Source organism: Gobio gobio, assembly GCF_949357685.1.
Source record: "Gobio gobio genome assembly, chromosome: 10".
NCBI classification, from domain to species: domain Eukaryota; kingdom Metazoa; phylum Chordata; class Actinopteri; order Cypriniformes; family Gobionidae; genus Gobio; species Gobio gobio.
The window spans coordinates 11565420-11588000 of NC_137116.1; the positions used below are offsets into that span (position 1 = coordinate 11565420).

Genomic DNA, 22581 nt, shown 5'->3' on the forward strand with positions numbered 1-22581 from the left:
ATCTCTCAATTCTGACTTTATAATTCGCAATTATGAGTGTGTATCTCACAATTATGAGACAAAAAGTCAGAATTGTGAAAAAAAAGATGCAACAAGCTTCCATAAAAGGTACTTATTTTACTTTTCATGTAAATTCGTAGACTCCTCACACACGAAAATTATTATTTTTTTTCGTGTCAGAAACAAGCATCCATTATGGCATTAGTACAATATCCTGCATAAAACTGCATAAAGGTAATGATGTGTGTCCTGCAGGATCCTGTGCGCTCCGGCCCTTCAGGACCAGTAATGGTGTTCAGATGGCTCCGGAGGAGAGTGTGTGGTGTATGATCTGCTGTCAGCTGACCGTCAGGAGGAGAAAACGCCACTGCTCGCTGAGAGAAGACACACTCTGACTGAGAGCCGGGCCAAGGAGGGTCATAACACTATTTCACACATTTCAAATGCATATGTATGGACATTTAATTTGCTGAGGTGTGAGTAGCCCACACGTTATTTTAAAGGGATGGTTGATTACCCCTTTTTGCTAGATGTAAAATAAGTCTCTGAGTGTGTATGTGAAGTTTTAGCTCAAAATACACCACAGATAATTTGTATAGCATGTTAAAATTGTCACTTTTTAAGGGCGAGAAAAAACGTGCTGCTTTTGTGTCCCTTTAAATGCAAATGAGCTGCTGTTCATGGGGCGGAGCTTCAAGAGCTCATGTTAGCAGCTTTGATGACCTCATTCAGACGGGCAATGAAACTGTTCAGCCTTTTATGTTAGGGTGAACATATTTTGACTACCGAAAACCAGGACACTCAATGAGATACTCAAATGATACTCGAAGTTTACTCAAAGATTCCTTATTAATTTCAATACATTTAAAGTATGCCCCCTCTGTATGGATAGAAAATTGTTATATAGGGCCAGGACAGGACTTGAAAACAAGACATGTCCTGGGAAAACAGGACGTTTGGTAGCCTATTTTATGATCAAACCGGAGTCAGACAATGATGGAGAGACTAATTTATGAGTTAACGATCTTCAAGTCATTGATTAGCATGTTCTGTCATGATAATATCACCCCCTTTGTTGTGTGTTCCTGGGGGCGGGGTTTATGTAAATTTAAGGGTTTGTGATGTCACTAACATCACCAGCCGTTTGTTGTAGTCCTTAAAAAGCGATTTCTTTAAAGAAAATCTCTCCCTTTGCTTTGAACTTTGAGCGTCATAACTTTGCAGATGTTGTTTATGCTCAAACAGCAACATTACACACTAGCTAAAGTTAAAAAATACTGAAATCATAATCAACCACCCCTTTAAAGATATAAGTAGGCATTTTTTTCCACCAAGGATGCATTACATTGATCAAAAGTGACAATACAGACATTTATAATGTCACAAAATATTCCATTTCAAATAAATGCTGTTCTATTCAGCAAAGAATCCTGAAAACAAAAATATGAAGTGGTTTCAACTAGGGCTGGCCGATATAACGATATGTATAGTGATAGACACGTAATCAATATCAATAAAAAATGCGTTCAATAAAACGTTCAATCTTTTTTTTCTTCATTGGAAGAAACCAGAGGTTGCGAAGCAAGTTTGGTTGCATGAACAAAGGCACTCACTCTCTGGTAACCAAGCAACGTAGGGAGTGACACACTAACAGCCAATCATGTAACAGTATCAGGTTTGGTTGTGCCATATTGTTGTCTCGTGTTGGATTCTTCAGTGGCCCTGTCCCAAATGGCACCCTAAACTCTCACGGTCTTCCTCTGAGTCCGCACTTTCATGACGTAATGCCGCTTTGACTGCCGGGTAGAAGTTCTCTGCGTAGCTCGCAAACTTGCGGCCTCAGCTGAAGTGCGCATCGAGGGCGCATAGCAGCCCTAAAGGGGGCGCTCACAAGCACCCTTCTTTAAGCTTAAATGATGAATGGGACACCCTACGGACTTAAAGCTACACTGTGTAACTTTTTTAGTCTATTCTTAGCTAAAAACACTTAGTTCTTTCAAAAATATATGTGCTCATTAATGTATATATACTTCTTTCAAGTAATAAAGTATTCTCGTAAGTTTATAATATGCCATTGAAAATACATAAGGTAATGGGATCTAACGGTGGTCGCCATGTTGCTCCTCCATCTTGAAAGTACATTAGCCAACGAGGGACATACCCGTAAATTCAAGCTTCGCCATTCGCGTTTTAACCGGTTTTAACACTGTGCGCGTCAACTTGTTCAGACTTGTCTGGTGCATGCACAGAGAGTTTTCATCTCAGCAGCTCCAGTAACAGAGTTATACGGAGTTTTCCTGGCTTGTTTATTCCTCAAAAGTCTGTTTTTCCTTGTGTGGTATTTCTGTGCGTTAATAACTCTGTAAGTAATAATAGTTATTGTCATTGTAGATGTGTTTTAGAGTGTGTCATCGCGTAATTCAGTTGATGTCACCTCAGAAGTATTTTTGTGTCAACATACAATAGCGTAATGCTCACCTATTTGAATAATCATTCAGTTATTAACAATGTTTATTCGTTTATAGAAAATATTTGCTTGTAATGTATGTTGATGGAAATATGTATCAGGTCTGATCAGCATATTAACACTTGTTATACAGAGCTAAACCTGCGCACACACTTTTGTAACCGGACACCGCTTGTTAGCAGCAGCAGCGGCAGCTCCGCTCCTTTTAATGCAGCTGCATTTAGCGCCTATATATGGTACAATAAGCTCTGGTTTACGGTTACATTATACAAATGTAACTTATAAGTGTAGTTATACAGTTCTTAACTGTGTATATTCTGTCATGTCATTATCATGTATATTTACCATCCTAATTTGTTCTCTCACAGAAACCACATTTATGTACATATCCATGCAAACCTGTTTATGCCTTGCAATTGGATGACTGAATAAACATTACTATCATCAAAGTTCTGGATTGGCTGCAGTTCTTTCTAGCCGAATAATTAGGCCAGTTGAGTTCCAACCATCCCACTGCGCACAGAATATCCCACAGGCACCGTGTCGAATGTGGACGAGGTCGAACAGGAAGCCATATTAATCTTGGACTAAATCGGCCACCGTAGGAGTTAAAACGAAATCGGAATTGAACAGAACAGAAACTAAAATTCACTGGATGGTCATATACCAGTTCACCACTAGATGGGGGAAAATATCACACAGTGTAGCTTTAAAGGGTAAGTTCACCCAAAAATGAAAATTCTGTCATTAAAGTCAGCGTGAAACGGATGTTGAGATCGTCTTTTTCTCCTTATTGTGACGTATATCCGAGTGAAACGGCTTCTGAAATAAGAAAATAATGTAGGGCGAGGCTTGATTTCGTCCTTCGGGAATTGATTGGATCGTTGGAAGTTGTTGCTAACAAAATGGAGGCAGATTTGAAGTTTGCACTCAGTTGTGGAGAAAAACTCGATCTATCTCTTAAATAAATGTATTTTCTCTCTAAATCTTTTCTACATATGTTGCTGAGCATATTTCCTCACTTTTCGCTGGTTTATGCTACAGATCCTACAGATCACTTATTTTAAGCCTTTTATGGCTTTATTTCTGTAAAACTTTTTTCTCAGCTCTGCCTTATAAGGGGGTTCACACACGCTGCATTCCTAAGTGCGAGCCGTCATGACAAGCTGTTCGTCCGACTATATTGAGTAATTTTTACATAAAAAAGCTTTTATTTCTCATATATTTCTCTCTTTTTGAGTCCTTCTTGAAGAAGGTATTGTGTACACCGAGAAAAATGTACCTAACCACCATATTGCTACGATCAGTGTCAGGTTTCTGAGAGGCGGTGCAGAAACGAGACAGGGGGCGATAACCCCGCCCTCGCGCCATAGCCCCGCCCTCACGCCATAGCCCCGCCCTCGCGCCATAGCACATGACCGGGAGAGAAGAGAGGTCGTTTCGATGGGGGAGGGAAAGTTAACTTATTTGATTAAAGATTATAAGGGTAAATTAATTTAAAAAAAAATAATGAAGTGCACAGATAAATCAGTTATAGTAAACACTACAATATTAAATATAAAAATACGAATTGTAAAATTTGATTTCATGCCGCCTTTAATTACTTACCCTCATGTCGTTCGACACCCGTCAGACCTCCGTTCATCTTCGGAACAAATGAAGATATTTTAGTGTAAATCTGATGGCTCTGAAAGGCCTCCATTGGCACAATGCACTGTACACTCTCAAGACCCTTAAAAGGCACTAAAGACGTCGTTACAAAGTCCATCTCACTACAGTGGTTCTACAATAACTTTATGAAGCGACGAGAATAGTTTTTGTGCGCAAAAAAAACCTAAATTCTGTCAGGTCCACTAAAGTAAAAAAACACAATAGACAAACATTTAGTAAAAATTTTTAATTGCATATTTTGCAAAGATTTAGATTTGCAAAATTCCCCTTCCTTTCATGAGCTCCATGAAAAGCCAAGACAGGGAACAGCAGCAGATTCTGGGGACGACCTCCCATTTAACTGGGAGGGCAGAGCAAATCCCCCATTTAGAACAGAGCATGCATCAATGACAACAGAATGACATGATTAAGTTAGCAATTTAAGGAGGAGGTGGGTTGCAAAGCAGCGTGCAGCAGAAGCGTGCACGCCAAGCAGGCAGATTGAAGTGAAGCTATGCTTAAGTAAGGCGCTCTGTTTGAGAGAAGCCAATTGAGAGCATAGGATCAGCTGAAACAGATCAGCTGAAAGAGGGGCGGAGTTAGAATTTCCCAATCAGCTGATAGCGGAGCTTGACTACGTGGCCTGCCAGAACTAACGCTGGCGCTTGATTAACGAATTATATAGCGATGACCGATATCAAAACACAGCATCATGAAGCTTCAAAGCGCTATGAATCAGTGAGTCGAATCATGATTCGAATCGCGTGTCGAAACCGCCAAACTGCTGAAATCACGTGACTTTGGCGATTCAAACCGCTGAATCGACTCTTCGAAGCCTCATGATGCAGTGTTTTGAAATCGTCATCCCTATACAAGTCGTTATTTAGGTTGTTTTGCGCACAAAAACTATTCTCGTCGCCTTATAAAGTTATTGTAGAACCACTGTAGTGAGATGGACTTTGTAACAACGTCTTTAGTACCTTTTTAGGGTCTTGAGAGTGAACCGTGCATTGTGCCAATGGAGGCCTTTCAGAGCCATCGGATTTACACTAAAATATCTTCATTTGTGTTCTGAAGATGAACGGAGGTCTGACGGGTGTCGAACGACATGAGGGGAAGTAATTAATGACAGAATTTTCATTTTTGGGTGAACTAACCCTTTAACAGACAAGCGCACACAGCGACCATTGTAAGTCCACAAGACCGAAAGTGCACATGAAGTGTGCCATTTGAGACCGGGCCAGTAACAGAGCCGGCGTGGAAAATGAGTGCCGCGGCAAGCGAGGAAATTGTTGATAAAACAGGAAAACAAGTCAGCTCGCCAGTATGGCCGTTTTTTGGATTTTATAAGTGACCGTTGTCAGACCAATGTCGTCTGCAAATTATGCAAGACCGTCGCCCCCACCAAGACTGGTAATACCACAAACTTGTTTTACCACTTTAGCCGCGCTCATCCTTTGGAGCACTCGTCTAACATCCAACAACATCTGCAGCTGCAACACCGCACATTGTGATTTTAGACTTGTGTTTACATTTGAATTATTTGAGTGTTTTCCATGGTCGTGTTGACATTTCTGCCGTTATAACTGAGGGGATTATAATCAGAGGAAGGTTAAGTTTAAAATAAAAAGTTTTAACCTCCTGGGACCCAGGAATAGATAGACTTTTGTCCACTGTAGTGCACATTATATTGGAGTTAATTTCTCTGACATGTCACAGTTTTGAGTCTGGATGTCCTGTCAAGAGCACATTCAGGGCTTTAGAGATACCAAATGTTTGGAGGTTTCACCAGGACAACAACAACTCCTTGGTCTTTAAAAACGGCTGACATTAATGTTTAGCCCTCTTATGGAAAATGATAATATTTTTTACTTTAAATCAGATTAATTTTCAAATTGTTTGTTATAAATCATCATCTCAGGAAAATGTTAAGGGGTTTCTAATCAAAATATGACTTTCTGTTAGAAAACAGGGCATTGATTTCATAAATGTCCACTTTAGTGGACGCCTGGACTGTTTATCAGGCAATCTGGGAGACACAACAAGTGAATAGGGAAAGAAATTACATATCAATATTCCTATGAAGTATTAGATATTATTATGAAAATGTTGCCAATTATTCCTCCCATTATTACACTTATTTTTTCATTACATGTTGCACCAAGAAAACATTAATATGCAAATTAGATGCATTGTATAGATATATTGTATTGTATATTGAATGGGAAAATCCAAGTATGGCCATTTTACCCACATATTTCATAAAGTAAAATGGTATATCAATGCATTTCATTATATCTTTCATAACACAGTTCAGAATAATCTTTAAACAAAGTTTGTTTAAAAAAAAAACTGAAACCTAAAAATTGATTGGTGAATTAAAAATAAATCCATTGTTTCTGCCTATACATGCAATTTAATGTCACATTATTGTTTAAACAACTGAGTCCTGGTGTCAACTACAGAGGACATATCATAACATATGAATAAAATATCATTTTTCAAAAATGTTTTTTTTTTTCATTTGTTTCTTATGCTCTAAACAATGTAATGACATGGAAAAAATACTGTTAAAAAAACTTTTTTCTGGGTCCCAGGATTTTTCTCCTGGTCCTTATTTTAAATAGGTCATAAAAATATCAATAATTATCCAAATCGACCGATATGAAACACTTATATCGTGATACAGTTTCGCCCAGTCCTAGTTTCAACACTGATCATAAATGTTTCTTGAGCTAATCATTATATTAGAATGATTTCTGAAGGATCATGTGACACTGAAGACTGGAGTAATGGTGATGATAAATTCAGCTTTGATCACAGGAATTAATTACATTTTACTATATTCACATAGAAAACAGTTGTTTTACATTGTAAAAAATATTTGACAATATTTCTGTGTTTGATCAAATAAACTCTTGGTGAGCAGAAGAGACATTAAACAAATCTAACCGAGCCCAAACTTTCATTACCTATATAAACTGTCTTTTTTCCATCTTAGAGAATTAAAGACTTCTGTTAATCAGAAATATGGAAGATTAATGCATCACATCCATAATGACAACAAAACGGCAACGGGTAAAAGAACTTCTTAAAATTTATTGATTAAAAGCACATTTGAGATTCACAAAAATAGTGCGCTACATATAGAACTACGAGTGAATTTCATTGAAATTATAGACATTTATTAAGTTATAGGTCTATTTTATTAATATAGCATTAAAACGTTAGCTTATTTGCGAGAGATATGAAGGGCTTGTGCATTTTGTGCTCAACAGTTAAAGAGCATGTGAAGATCTCGGTGTCTGTGCCGAGCGGATGAACGTCATTCTGCTTGTACGGCCCAAAGCTGAACCTGCGTACTGTTTAGTGCTTATGATCGCTAATATTAATGCAGGTATATCCTCATTAAAATAAATGAGAACGGTTTGAACGCTACAAGCACTCAGTTCATCCGAGCGGCACCGAAAGAGTCCGTCACAGCTTATCAAGTGCACTTGAGAAACACAAACACACGCTTCGTCTGTCCTTACTGCAAAACTCCGGCTCTATTTGTCTTTAGGGATTGTTTGTGAAGGAAACTAACCAGCCAGCTGGCTCTGGATTGGAGAACTGAGTCTGTGAGCTCAGGTGAAGGATCTTAAAGGGATAGTTCACCCAAAAATGAAGATTCTGTCATTAATTCCTCATGTCGTCCAAACCTGTGAGACCTTCGTTCATCTTCAGACACAACTGAAGATATTTCTGATGAAATCCGAGAGCTCTGACCCTCCATAGACAGCAGTTTAATGAACACTTTCAAGGGCCAGAAAGGAAGTAAAGACATCGTTAAAATAGTCCATGTGGCTCAACCTTATCCTTGTTATGACTTTATTCAACAATTTCTTCTCGTCTGTGTCAAGTCTCCGACGCTGTTGACGTTGGTCAGCTCGTGTGTCACATGAACAGCTTCGGCCAATGGTAAGCCGGCGTTCTGGTGTAGAACTAGGAAGCTCTGCACTGTATTTAAAACGTCAGGTAGAAGAAACGAAGAAATTGTTGAATAAAGTCGTTATTTTTGCGCACTAAAGTATTCTCATGGCTTCATAACATTAAGGTTGAGTCACTGGAGTCACATGGACTATTTTAACGATGTCTTTACTTTCTTTCTAGCCCTTGAAAGTGTTCATTAAACTGCTGTCTATGGAGGGTCAGAGCTCTCAGATTTCATCAGAAATATCTTCATTTGTGTTCTGAAGATGAACGAAGGTCTCACGGGTTTGGACGACATGAGGAATTAATGACAGAATCTTCATTTTTGGGTGAACTATCCCTTTAAGAGCAGCTGAAACTCACTCAAGACAGACTTCACTGCATGTGAACCAGCAGTGGCTGCGATCATGATTATGATGTTGTGAATGATCACACAGCCGCTGACTCTTCATATCTGAGGGAAAACTCATTTTATTATTTTTCTGACCTCAGTGGCAGATATTTTTACTCAAAAATACTGAGTATTAAAGTATAGTGTATTTAGAAATATGTATTTTCTATTATATGTATGAAGTGTTTGTGGGTATTAGTGAATCTCATTAAATCTCTCAAGACGCGTCCAAGTCACATTTTATCCCAAAATCAGAAAGGAAGACTATTATTAGAACCATTAAGATTTGTGACTTTATTCTTTATGATAAAGCACATTACCTCTAATGTCTTGTAATGCAAAATATGTCTGTGTGTGTCTGTGAGTGTGTGTGTGTGTGTGTGTGTGTGTGTGTGTGTCTGTGAGTGTGTGTGTGTCTGTGAGTGTGTGTGTGTGTGTGTGTGTGTGTGTGTGAGTGAATGTGTGTGTGTGTGTGTGTGTGTGTGTGTGTGTGTGTGTGTGTGTGTGTGTGTGTGTGTGTGTGTGTGTGTGTGTGTGTGTGTGTGTGTGTGTGTGTGCGAGTGTGTGTCTGTGAGTGTGTGTGTGTGTGTGTGTGTGTGTGTGTGTGTGTGTGTGTGTGAGTGTCTGTGTGTGTGTGTGTGTGTGTGTGTGTCTGTGAGTGTGTGTCTGTGAGTGTGTGTGTGTGTGTGTGTGTGTGTGTGTGTGTGTGTGTGTGTGTGTGTGTGTGTGTGTGTGTGTGTCTGTGAGTGAGTGTGTATGTGTCTGTGAGTGAGTGAGTGCGTGTCTGTGAGTGAATGTGTGTGTGACTGTGCCTGTGAGTGAGTGTGTGTGTGTGTGTGTGTGTATGTGTGTGTGCGTGTGAGTGTGTGTGTGCGTGTGTGTGTGTGTGCGTGTGTGCGCGCGAGTGTGTGTGTGTGTGCGTGCGTGCGTGCGTGCATGTATGTATATATATATATACGTTTTTTTTTGTTTTTTTTTAAATGTATTTGTAAATAAAGATAGTATTTGTTGTACTGCCTATGCATTTAGTCTAACATAAACATATATTGCAATGAAAAACTAATGGGAATTACAAAAATACTAAATTATCAAAAAATCTTAATGACCTAAAAGTCATTTTCTTGTCTTTTTGATTTTGATTTACTGTGTGAGCAGGACGTGTTTTCAAGAGATTGCCCAGTAAAGTGCATCAAGCTGGTCTTTATAACACTAGAATCTGAAGGGAGGGAGTTTTGCGTCGCACAGCAACAGAAAAACAAGACGAGACGAGACGTCCGGTGGGTCAGAGAGCATCTCTGGTCCTTTCACAGCATTCAGACCGGCTGATGCTCCAGGACAAACGCCCACATCACAGCCTGTGCCAAAACTTAGTGTTCGCCACAAATTATAAAAGTGCCATCCGACACGCACAAACACACACACACACACTTACAGGTGTGAAACCTCATTCAGAGACAAAGAAACACGCATATATGCAGCTGTAAGTAGACGACACACATGTGCTCAAGTGTTGTGTTGTGCAGTGGTTTGTTCAGGCACCTGCAGTGGCACTTAAACATCTGGAAATGAAAACGCAGGTGATTTGAATAGATCAGAGATTGTGTGATTGTTCCAGTGATAAAACCGGACACACAGTGGCAATAACTCTAATGGCTCTCAATGACGACTGGCTCGAACACACCGGCTGAGACCCTGTGAACACAACACACAGATTGATCAGTACGTTTGTGTTTTTGTGACCGCAGAACAAACCCTGTTCCAGTGTGTGTGTGTGTGTGTGTGTGTGTGTGTGTGTGTGTGTGTGTTGAGTCACCTGTTTCCCAGCTGGATCCCGCTCAGCGCTGTAGTGCCGTCTCTGCTCACGAACAGTCTCAGGTTACTGTCTGAACACACACACACACCAGAGGAGAAATGAGTGCATGTCTTTAACACTGGAAGCTCTTCTAAATGGATTTTGTCAACATTTTATCGCATTAAAAATAAATAAAATGCAACTAAATGCAATAAAAATGTACATACAATAATGGAACTCATTTTTGCAAAATTACAATAAACAATTTTATATATTTATTGCATTATTTGCATTTTTTATTAACAGTTTTGATGCAGGTAAATTAATAATACATTCTAATATGTTAATGTATAATTTTGACTATAATTTATTTAACACACACTCACTCACAGACACAAACACGCACACATTCAGACACACACAAATATTCACACACAGACACACTCACAGACGCACACAAACACTCACGGACACACACACACACTCACTCACTCGCAGACACACACACACACTCACTTACAGACAGACACACTCACACACACTCATTCACTCGCACACAGACACACACACTCACTCACTCAGACACAATCACAGACACACATACACACTCACAGACACACATACACACTCACAGACACACACTCACACGGACACACACAGACTCACATTCACACACAGACTCACAGACACACGTATTCACTCTCTCACACACACACACACACACACACACACTTATTCACAGACACAAGCAATCACACACACTCATACACACTCACAGACACACTCACTCACAGGCACTCACTCACAAGCACACACTCTCACTCACTGACACACACACACACACACACACACACACTCAGACACATGCAGTCACGCAGACACACTCACTCAGACACGCACACACACACTCTCTCACACACAGACGCACACATTTTGATGTAAATAAATAAATAATAGATTACTCTATAAATTATAATAATATGTTCATAAATAATTATATTATATATATTATATATAATTATAATTAATTTAAATTAATACACACACACACGTATATATATATATATATATATATATATATATATATATATATATATATATATTAGTTTTTAAATAAAAAAATAAGATGGATATACAAAAATGGAACAATGGAAATATGCAATGGAAATAATTTTATTAAATCACATTTAATTGAAAAGACTTTAATTGCACGTGTTAGCATTGGTAGCATCAGCAGTTTTCTTTTAAAGCTGTATTTAGCTGGCGATGTTTAAAGCCTTTATTTTTATTGGTGCAATAGTTATTGATTATGTGAGCAGCCATGAGTATCTACTACACATGTGAAAGACGTCCCTGATCAGTGATCGGACACATTCAGCGCCGAGACGGAGGACCTGAGACTCTCACCTTCATTGTTACTGATGTCAGAGAAGTTCTGGCTCTGGACGATCTTCTCCACGATGTCATCTGCGTCTATGCGCGTGTCGTTGACCCAGGTCGGGTGATCCTCCACCGAATCTTGTTTCCTCCTGGAATAAACAGAAGGAAAGAAGCACCAGTGACATTTACTGTCAGACATACGAGCGGAGGAACAATATTTCATGACTACATACATCAGTGTGTCGCCGCATGTTTATATCAGCGTGTTTAAGATGTTCGGTGGAGTCGTGCGCATGTAAATGAAATTAAATTAAGGTAATTCAATTTTAAAAAATAGAAAAACAAAAATGGAAGTCAATGCGATAAATATTTTATCATTATAATATTTTATATAATAATTTTTATTGCAGATTTGCATCGAGTTTCATTTTTTATTTCCAGTTTTGATGCAGATAATGAATTATTAAATAAATTGTATACATATATACACACACATATATATATAATTCAATAATAATAATATGATTTATTTATTATATTTTATTTTACATCATATATTTATTAATTGAATTTAATAATAATAAAAATGCTTTATTTATTTATTATTATTAATTAATCATATTTTTTCCAGTATATATATATAACATGAAATATAATAATGCCTGTCATTTATGTATTTCCCATTTGAGGCCCGGCTGATGTGGGCGTACCGTGGAGGTCTGTTGGAGGGTAAGATGGGCCGCGGAGGTCGTGGAGGCCGGTCGGGGCGGCTGTCGCTCTCAGAAGGGACGTCTGTGCTCACGCTGCTGCCTGTAGATGTGTTTCTGCGATGGGTCAAATCAGACAGACTGGAGGAGCAGGAGTGTTCGGTGCTGTAGCCTGCACACACACACACACACACACACACACACACACAGAGTCAGTAGACTACACACACACACACGCTCAATCAACAAGGGTTTCATCATGCACCACTTCAACCTCCACCTGTAAAGCACTGCAGCATCACAGAAGAGCGACTTTATGAAATTACTAAATAGTAAGAAAGCAGAAAGTGTGCATAGTAAACTGAAAACATGCATTCTAACAGAATAAAGCTCTGCCAACGGCTTTTTTGTGGATTCAAAGTGCAAGTTTGTTTCATGATGCTTTCGAAAAATCTCGAAATGTCATTTCAGATCCATGTTTACCTCTCCTTTTGTTTTAAGTAAAGTGATAAATGTTGACAATTACAAGTTCCAGAGAAAGAATATCAATCAAACATCAGATGACAGCAAATAAACAATGAGAACACTTTACAATAAACTTTCATTAGTTAACATGAACTAAGAAGAAGAATACTTCTAAAGCATTTACTAAAGGTGCACCATGTAACTTTTCTGTCCGCTAGAGGTCACCTGTTCAGAACAAAGGCGTAGTTTGATGACATCAGGTTTGAGCGCAGAATCTTGGGACATGTGGTCTTCACCTCACAGCCGATGGGAAAGAATCGGGATAGGACTCGGGCAGAAATCATGTTGATGTGATTATTAACATTACTGTAGTCTGAAGCAGAAGCAGGACCGAGTGTTGTGGAGCTGAGGAACCGCTGGAGCGATTGTTAATAAGATGAACGCAACACACGCCTCGCGAGCAGCGGGACTTTTATTATGCCACAGTCGCCGGCGGGACTTTTATTATGCCAAAGTCTCAGCATCAGCTCTGCTGATCATATTAGACACATCTGAGTGTGTTGAAAATTATGTTGTGACGTTACTCTGTGTGTTCGCTCGGTGGATTTACAAATAGTTGGAAACATTTGGGATATTGTGAGTACTCAATTGAACACAATATATAACACTGGCCTAGTGGTTTTTGGATATTTTACTGAAAAAATGTTACATAGTGCACCTTTAATTTTAGTTCATGTTACTTTCAACATTTACTAATACATTATTCAAATCAAAAAGAGTATGTGTTAATATAATTATTTCAAATTCCTGAGGTGACATGAACTAACAGTGAACAGTTGTATTTTTATTAACTAACATTAACAAATATGATTAAATACGGTAACAGATGTATTGCTCATGATTAGTTCATGTTAGTTGATGTATTACCTAATGGGACATTACTGTAAAGCATTACAGAGAAAGTATGAAAAGTTAAACAATATGCATGAAAAGAAATCATGAATGAAAATAAACTTAAATTGGTCCCGGCGTAGCAAAGACAGTCTGACGGTCATCGCATATGTCGGGTGAGTTGTCATGCAGCAATAATTAGCTTCAAAAGTGCACAAACACTGTAGCTGATGAGTGTGTTTTTGCTCTCCTGCAGTGTCAGTGTCAGTAGGAATATGTTAAACAAACATTCCCACACAATAGCGAGGACCTAATGGGGAAAAGACAGGAAGCTGTAGGCGCACTTCCTGATTCAGCAACTAGTGACGGCACGCAAGAAAACGTTCAGAATTCACTGAGGACTCCTTGATTGTGAAGAGACACACACACACACACACACACACCTGATAGTTTGCTTTGCTGACTGGCATAACTTGAGTTGCGTGAATGACCCGTGTGAAACGATTCATCGGGACTCTGATCCACCTCCTCGGGAAGAGCTAAATGAAAACAGACAACAAAACAGACAAAATAATGATATAGAACAACTCAAGATTGTCAAGTGGTTCATTTCGTCAGCTATTTAATTTAGTCTTAGTCCTGTGTCAAATGTGCTTTTTAGTTATCACAGGGCTCCAGACTAACTTGTTTCACTAGGAGCACAGCGGCCCCCAACTGAAAATTTTAGGGGCACAACCAGAAAATTTAGGGGCGCACACTGTAAATCAACATGCTAACCAAATCTACTAATTTCCACTGTATTACTAATAAATACTTTGATAATACAGGGCTCCAGACTAACATTGGAGAGCAGTGGCACCAGCGCCTGATTTGGTGGCACTGGAGGAAAACGTATCATAAGGTTAATTTAATCATAAAATTACTATTGTTTTGCATTGTTTTGCTAATAAGTGCAGTTACTTATAATAGTACATGTTTGTTTATTGGAAATTTAACCGTGAAGCGCTGAGCTTGAATTGTTATGCAGAAAAAATTTACTTTTATTAACAACAGTAACGTGCAAAAACCTCATTTTTATAAGGAAAATTGTAATACTGCGATGTCTATTATTGCTCAGAGCTGAGAAAGGGTCCGCGCAGCACAGCTCAAACGAGTAGCGCGGGTCTGTTCCGCTTTCGTTTCGTTTGCCGTCCGATGTTTCTCGTATGTAACAGAAATGGCAGGTCTTATCAGTTCGCACCAGTGCGACCTCCAACCAAATTCAGTCGTACCAGCAGGAAAAAAGGTCACAAAATGCCACCATTTAGTCTTAGTCTGGAGCCCTGTATCATCATATTTAGTCAACCATGTCCTGTTTTTGCTTAGTCAAGTTTTAGTCGACTAAATGTCTGAGCAGTTTAGTTTTCGTCAATGAAAACATAAGCCCTATTGGGACGGTTTCTCGTGGGGTCATAAGGTATTTCATCATTGACAGGGGCTAGTCAGTGATTTTATTGCCGTCTGAATCCAGAACGTCAGTGTTTTTCTCCCAACACCCGCGTAAAAATCCCCGGCCGAATTACCTCCTGTTTTTGGACAAACACAGAGGTTGTGTGGTCATTTAATTGCCAAAAGAAGGCTTACGATCAGGCAAGAAGTCTCAGCTTTCCAGCGCTGGAGAGAACTCAAGGAGTGAAGGCAGAGGGTGCTTTATTTCTTCTCGATAGGCGAGTAACTTTGGTTTTGTTTTGTTTCACAGAACTAATATATGCTGGCTTTTGCTTGAATATGATTGTGTGTCATGTTTGCTTGCTTGTCCATTTGTGATCGTATCGTCGTTCACTTCAGCGATGATAAAGACCCATTCATTTCCACACTGTATAAGCCTGGAGCGTCTAAACCTCCTCTCTGTCTGTTTCAAGCGTCAGCTCCCAAAGTGTGTCCGAAGAGTAAGATAATATACTCCTAATATATGTTTGTTTCCTTTGGTTCCTCTTTTCGTGATTGATACAACCAACAATGTTTGTGCCAAGGTTATAATCGTTAACCAAAAACGAAAACTAGGTGGGAAAAAACATTGTCGTTAACTGAAATAAAAATAAAAACGAGGCATTACAAAAAAACGCTAACTAACCAAAACTGTAATGTGTGTTTGGCAAAACTAACTAAGATAAAACTATAGATTAAATGTCCTTAGTTTTCGTCTTTGTCAATGTCTTTCATAGAGCAAATAACGTTCAGCTGCATTTCCTTTCCCTGCGTCTCTCTCACGCGTCTCTCTCGCTCTCACACACACACACACACACACACACACACACACACACACACAGCCCCTCCCCTCTGTGCACACCGCGTCTCCATGAGAACGAGTCTTCGACGTTGAAAGCAAGTTTGCGAAAGGTTGTTATCTCGTGAACACCTTTACACAATCACACATTAAAAAGTGGTATAAAAATATTTATAATTCTGAATATAATTTTGTCGTCCCGAGAAGCGATGGCTACTTTAGTAAGTTAACTATTCGTAAGTTTGAGGTAAAATGCACTTGGGTTGTCGATGTCAAAACACTATATAAGCTGTGATTCAAATACTAAATAATGTTATGTCATGCGTTTCCTCATACACTGAATGTTTGCTGCTTCAGTCCAGATGAGTGGGCTATTGTGTTGGGTAAAATTAGTATAGGGTGTGAAAATTGTACAGCTGTGGTATTTGTATAGGTGTGAATTCTGTATAGAAGATGTGTAGATTTTTGGTACGGCGTGTGGATTTTGTTAGACCTTTTTGAATCTCGACCCTGACAAATAACCCAAATTACAAAAAAAGACTAAAACTAATAAAAACTAAACTAAAACTAAACATTTTCAAAAAATAAAAACTAAACTAGCAAACCCACTTTAAAAACAAATTAAAACTAAACTGAATTTGGAAACAAAAAAAGTCAAAATAAAAATAAAAACTAATGAAAAATGCAAAACTATAATAACCTTGGTTCGTGCCCGTGCCATCGAGTTGTTGATGAGAACTGTGTTTGTGGGATGTAAGGGATGACTTTTTCACTGAACATTTGACCTGGATTACCATAGTAACACACATTGCTTTCACTTTTAGACGACATTATATCAACATGCAATATTGTTGACGAGGGTATGTAGTCACAATTATCGTTTAATGACGTTTGTGTCATCTCGTCTCGTCTTAGTCATGGAAAAATAGGTCATCAACGAACCTTTTTCGTCATATTTTCGTAAACGAAATTAACACTAATGTCAAGTCACATTTATTTCTATAGCGCTTTATGAGATACAGATTGTTTCAAAGCAGCTTCAGTAATAAACAAGAAAACATCACTATTAAAGTCGCAAAATTATTCAATTATGATAATGATAAACTACTGAAAATTAACAATAATACCACAAACAAAAAAATGTGTGCTGTCAAATCGATTAATCGCATCCAAAATAAAAGTTGTGTTTACATAATATATGTGTGTGTACAGTGTATAATTATTATGTATATATAAATACACACACATATATCATGTAAACACTAGGGCTGTAATCAACCAAAGAAAATCTTGGTCGACTGAAGTCCTGAAATTTTCGACTAAAAATCGACTAAAATGACGTTAGGAAAAAAAACGTTAAATGAATAAGCTGCACACTGTGCGCAGTACTTGGTAGCCTTGTTGTCTGCCTAAATTAATTATAATAAACATAAAAAACTAGTAGGCTATTTGCAGAATATTAAATCGTTTTTGAGCTGATTATTTTGCACTGAAATGAATCTGACACACGAGTCTGTCGGCTCTGACAGCATTGCATCAAGTGCACCTGCAAAATATCATAGCCTATGACTTCCGAAAATATAGTACTATGTGTTGTCAACTAGATATCATCACAAGAACTTTTGAGGAATATGCAACATAATTTAGACAATTGTTTTTGTCATATGTATTATAATAACTGACAGACACGATCATTTCAGCCGCTCTGTGAACACAGGATCAGCTCAGCTTCGCGGCTGAGACACGAATAGACTATTAACTTAAAGCTTTTACTCTTAAACACAAAAGGCACGTCCACTTTAATAAAAAAGGAATATTTATTAAACAAGCCAGATCAAGAGCAGAAAAAACGCTCTCACATTTAAATAAATAATATACAAGAAAACTAGCCTTCTTCAATCTGTCTCTCTTCTCCAGTGGGTTGGGCTAATCCAAAAGTGAAAACAATGGGGGTGTTCTGAAGGCAGACTGTTACCTGTGAAACAGGGCTGCTCTGAAAACACCCCCATTAGCAATTAGTGCTTTACACCTGATGAAATGAACGCGGCGCGGCAAAACTCGGCAAAACTGATGAAATGAACGCGGCAAAACTGACAGTACAGATCCACTTAGCGCGTTGTTGTGACGCTTCCCCTCATGTGTATGTTGATGGGCGTTCCTCAAGTTTACCGCTATGGGTGTGCGTTTGAGCCAGCGGGGAATGAAAAACAAAGGACCCGCGAGAGACTTCTCTTCGCCAGCTGGCTGGGCTAATCCAAAAGAAGTGAAAACAATGGGGGTGTTCTGAAGGCAGACTGAGACCTGTGAAACAGGGCTGCTCTGAAAACACCCCCATTAGCAGTTAGTGCTTTCCACCTGATGAAATGAACGCGGCGCGGCAAAACTGATTAAATGAACGCAGCAAAACTAATGAAATGAACGCGGAAAAAAATCGACCAATCAGAATTTTGGTCGAGCCAGAACGTATCGACTAATAATTGACTAATCGACTGGGAGATTACAGCCCTAGTAAACACAACTTTTATTTTGGATGCGATTAATCACGATTAATCGATTTGACAGCACTAAAAAAATATAAACATTTCCTGGACATGCGCCATGATGATGAAGTATCTTGGAGTACCAAATAAATATCTTAATTCAATTTTGAAACACTGACACAAATGACTCGTATCATGTCTGCGATGAAATACAGCTTTAATAATGTGACTTTTACCAGAGCCGAGTATAGAAGACCTCTGTTTAGCCAGCAAAACTTCAGCTGTTCCTTCTCCTTTACAGTCCAGCTGCAGGGAAGAGTCTTGGCCGGCCACAGATATACATTTGGCTGTGCTTGGTGCTCTAAATGACACAAAAACACATTTCAGACTCTCTTAAATCAGTCACAATCTCATTATTGCTTGTTGTATTGTCATTTATGAGCCTCAAGGGGGCGCCAGAGCACACTTTACAGCAGCAGACGATAAAAAGTCACACTCACGTTTTAAAACACGGATCTCCAGATAAGAGGGTCATTCCAATGGTCACCTTCAAATGGACGGGGAAGAACATTAAGAATTATGCTTGCTTATGTTACAATTTTAGACTTTAATTCAATATTTTGGGGGCAAGATGTAGAATATTGCATAACCACGTCTAACAAATCATATTGGAGAGCAGAAATGTGCATGACATCACATACATGTTTACAAACCTGGTGTTATTTTTCTTTTGTGATTGATTTTAAAAGTGTTAAGTTTACTTTCTTTCTTATTTATTTACTTATTTTTCTTTAATTTCTGTCTACTGTCCCTTGTATTTACACCCCTGTTGGCTTAGAAGAAAAATAAATACGTAAATAATAATAATTATTATTATTATATTAATAATAAATATATTAGGGCTGTCAAAAAATTAATCACGATTAATCACATCCAAAATAAAAGTTTGTGTTTACATAATATATGTGTGTGTACTCTGTTAATTATTATTTATATATAAATACACACACAAGCATGTATATATTTAAGAAATATTTGCATGTATATACTGTATATACATTTATATAATCTATAATATATATAAATATAAATGTTTTATATATATAAAAAAAAAAATCTTAAATATATACATGCTTGTGTGTGTATTTATATATAAATAATAATTAACAGTACACACACATATATTATGTAAACACAAACTTTTATTTTGGATGCGATTAATCTTTTGACAGCCTTAAAATACATATATATGTGTGTGTGTGTGTGTGTGTGTGTGTGTGTGTGTGTGTGTGTGTGTGTGTGTGTGTGTGTGTGTGTGTGTGTGTATCTATATGTGTGTGTGTGTGTGCATATTTATATATGTGTGTGTGTGTGTGTATGTGTGTATATATATATATATATATGTGTGTGTGTGTGTGTGCGTGTGTGTGTGTGTGTGTGTGCGTGTGTGTGCGTGCGTGTATGTGTGTGTGCATATTTATATGTGTGTGTGTGTGTATGTGTGTATATATATATGTGTGTGTGTGTGTGTGTGTGTGTGTGTGTGTGTGTGTGTGTGTGTGTGTGTGTGTGTGTGTGTGTGTGTGTGTGTGTGTGTGTGTGTGTGTGTGTGTGTGTGTGTGTGTGTGTGTGTGTGTGTATGTATGTATGTATGTATATATATATATATATATATATATGTATATGTATATGTGTGTGTGTGTGTGTGTGTGTATATATACACACACAATTTAAAATGTATATATGTTTTTGCTTTCCTTTTTATTTATTACATTTGTTTGTTTTTATATTTATTCTAAATTAAATATGTCTACTGTCCCTTGTATTGGCAACCCTGTTGCCTCGATTATAAAAATGTTAAAAATTGTTATTATTTATTTGTTGTCTTTGTTGCAATTTTACTTGTAATTACTTGTAACTTGTAATTGTATCTCTTTGTGTATATCTGCTAGAAAATAGTTTCTAATAAGGAAGAGTTTAAAAAAAAAAGAATGATGCAGCATGTCAGCTGGAGTTTGACCTCTGACCTTCAGGATGGAGTTGTCCTGGCGGGTGTTCTTGGTGTCGTATCCCTCCAGCAGACAGCAGCGCGCGGTGGAGCCTGAACCAGCAAACTCCGCCATGTTCAGATCAGCAAAGCCCAGCTGGGAAGATCAGACGCATACAGACACGGTTGACATTTGCTTTTGTTTATAAGCACAGGATTCCCATCATGCCACAGTAAATGTGAAATATGCGCTGATTATAGTTTGGCAGCGCTAGAGAGCATATGGTGGACGTCAGGCTTGTTCTGCTGTGAACTCCCGCCTGCTCTTTCTCAGCCAAACAGCTTGTTGAATATTTGCCTTTTCATAACTAATATGATTATAAGATTGAACTGTGCTACAGGGGAAAACCGAATCCGTCCATACCGGAATATCACAGTGATGACAAAATTAATCATGTTCCCCAGATAGTGACAAAAAACACAAAATAACTTCCTCTGTAAGATGTTTTTGTTTTGTTTTTGAAAGAAGACTCTTCTGCTCACCAAGGCTGCATTTATTTGATCAAAAACACAGTAAAACTGTGAATTATTATTACAATTTAAAATAACTTTTCTATGTGAATAAATGTTCAAATATAATTAATTCCTGTGATCAAAGCTGAGTTTCTTCATTACTCCAGTCCAGGGGCGCCGCTAAGGTGGGGAAAGTTAGGGCGATTCTAAGGGCCCACACACATTTGGGGCCCCCAGAGATCATTTTTATTAGTTCTAGTAACAGTACTACTTTAATAGAAATTATAAATGTATAATCTACCAAAGAGTAACAAATAAAACAAAATTACAGCTCCCTCACTGAAAACAAACAGAATGTAATTTTGGTTTTTGTAAATGTGACTTATATAATGCATTTAAAGGGGCTATATGCGTTTTTCTGAAATTTAAACTCGCGACTGACACCTGTGGCCAAAAAACAGAACTGCTCTTATTTTCTGCTCGCTCTCGCAGCGGTGGTGACGTCACATCCGCAGACAGCGCGGGAAAATCCGACCCGCCAGAAAATAGGAAAAATAGGATACGGGCTTATAGATGCACCCACTGTGAGCGGATAAGGTGTCAGTATGCTCATCAGGAGACGTTTGAGTCATAAATGGTAAAATAAAAAGGCTATTGTTACGTTTATTTTGGGGGAAAAGTTGCATATAGCCCCTTTAATGTCAAATAATCAAAAAATAAAATAGGCACTTAAAGGTTTCTATTGATAGATTTCTCATGTCTGTGCGTCAAGTATTTGCTGTGTTTTTGTTCATTTTTGTGCACGTGAGCCAGAAAGATGTTTAAGGAGACGGAGACCGAAAAGCGCATCCCGTTGTTCCCTTTAGTTTTCAAAGGCATGACATTTTGTAGTAATTTTTAATGTTACGAGTACTCTACTGAGATCACCAGGGGGAAAACAACACTGCAAAAAATACTTTTCTTATTATTTTTGTCGTTTTTCCAGTCCAAATATCTCAAATTCTTCAATCAAGATGCTTTTATAAGTAAAATGACACAATATTTTTTCTTGATTTCTGGGGGGGAGGGGATTCTAAATGAAGTGAGGTTTTGCTTATCTTTATTTCTCATTTAATATATCTACATTAAAAATGGAATAAAATTAGATATTAACCTACATTTCTGACAAATTACCACGGTTACAGTTAGTGTTACCACAGTAAATCCATGATAAATGTTAGTGAATTGTTGGTTGAAACTGGATCGGCTCAGTGTTTCTCATGATTTGCACGTTAGTGTTGTTGATTAAGTCAGCGCAGTTTCGACTGGCTTTAAACTAAACTAAAATCAAATCACTTTTACCGGAGACCTCTACGCCAAACTCGAACACTTCTCACTGGCTGTGCAGTGGTCATGTGAACGAGACACTCAAGACAGCAAGTAAACGGATTTGTTCAGACTCGGAGCTCGCGAGTTGCGCTGCACGCAAGTAGCACTGTTTCGTTCCGCTTTTGCCGCTTTCCCTGGCCTTAAATCTTGACATTGTGAAACTGCACGTTTTGTAAATTATGCGTGGCGGGCCACATATAATATATTTTAATAGACAAGCTGCGGGCCGTTTGAAATTCATCCCTGGGCCGC

At 38.2% G+C, this 22581-nt stretch overlaps 1 protein-coding gene across 2 annotated transcripts in view; it reads right to left on the bottom strand.

Moving 5' to 3' along the window:
- eeig1a (estrogen-induced osteoclastogenesis regulator 1a) overlaps positions 1-22581 on the bottom strand; it is a 66343-nt gene continuing 43762 nt past the window's right edge. Inside the window, exons 5-13 of one of the 2 annotated variants that reach the window (XR_013817357.1) lie at positions 20489-20605; positions 18962-19008; positions 18698-18822; positions 14159-14254; positions 12363-12531; positions 11680-11801; positions 10294-10363; positions 10020-10172; positions 1-374 (exon numbers count right to left, since the gene is read on the bottom strand). Coding sequence is in view for 1 of the 2 variants with exons in the window: in XM_079827792.1 (XP_079683918.1) it covers positions 10127-10172; positions 10294-10363; positions 11680-11801; positions 12363-12531; positions 14159-14254; positions 18698-18822; positions 18962-19008; positions 20489-20605 (792 nt within the window). In the remaining variant the exon portion in view is untranslated. Of the gene's footprint in view, positions 375-9458; positions 10173-10293; positions 10364-11679; positions 11802-12362; positions 12532-14158; positions 14255-18697; positions 18823-18961; positions 19009-20488; positions 20606-22581 lie in introns of those variants that run through there. The other variant, XM_079827792.1, reaches the window with a different exon arrangement.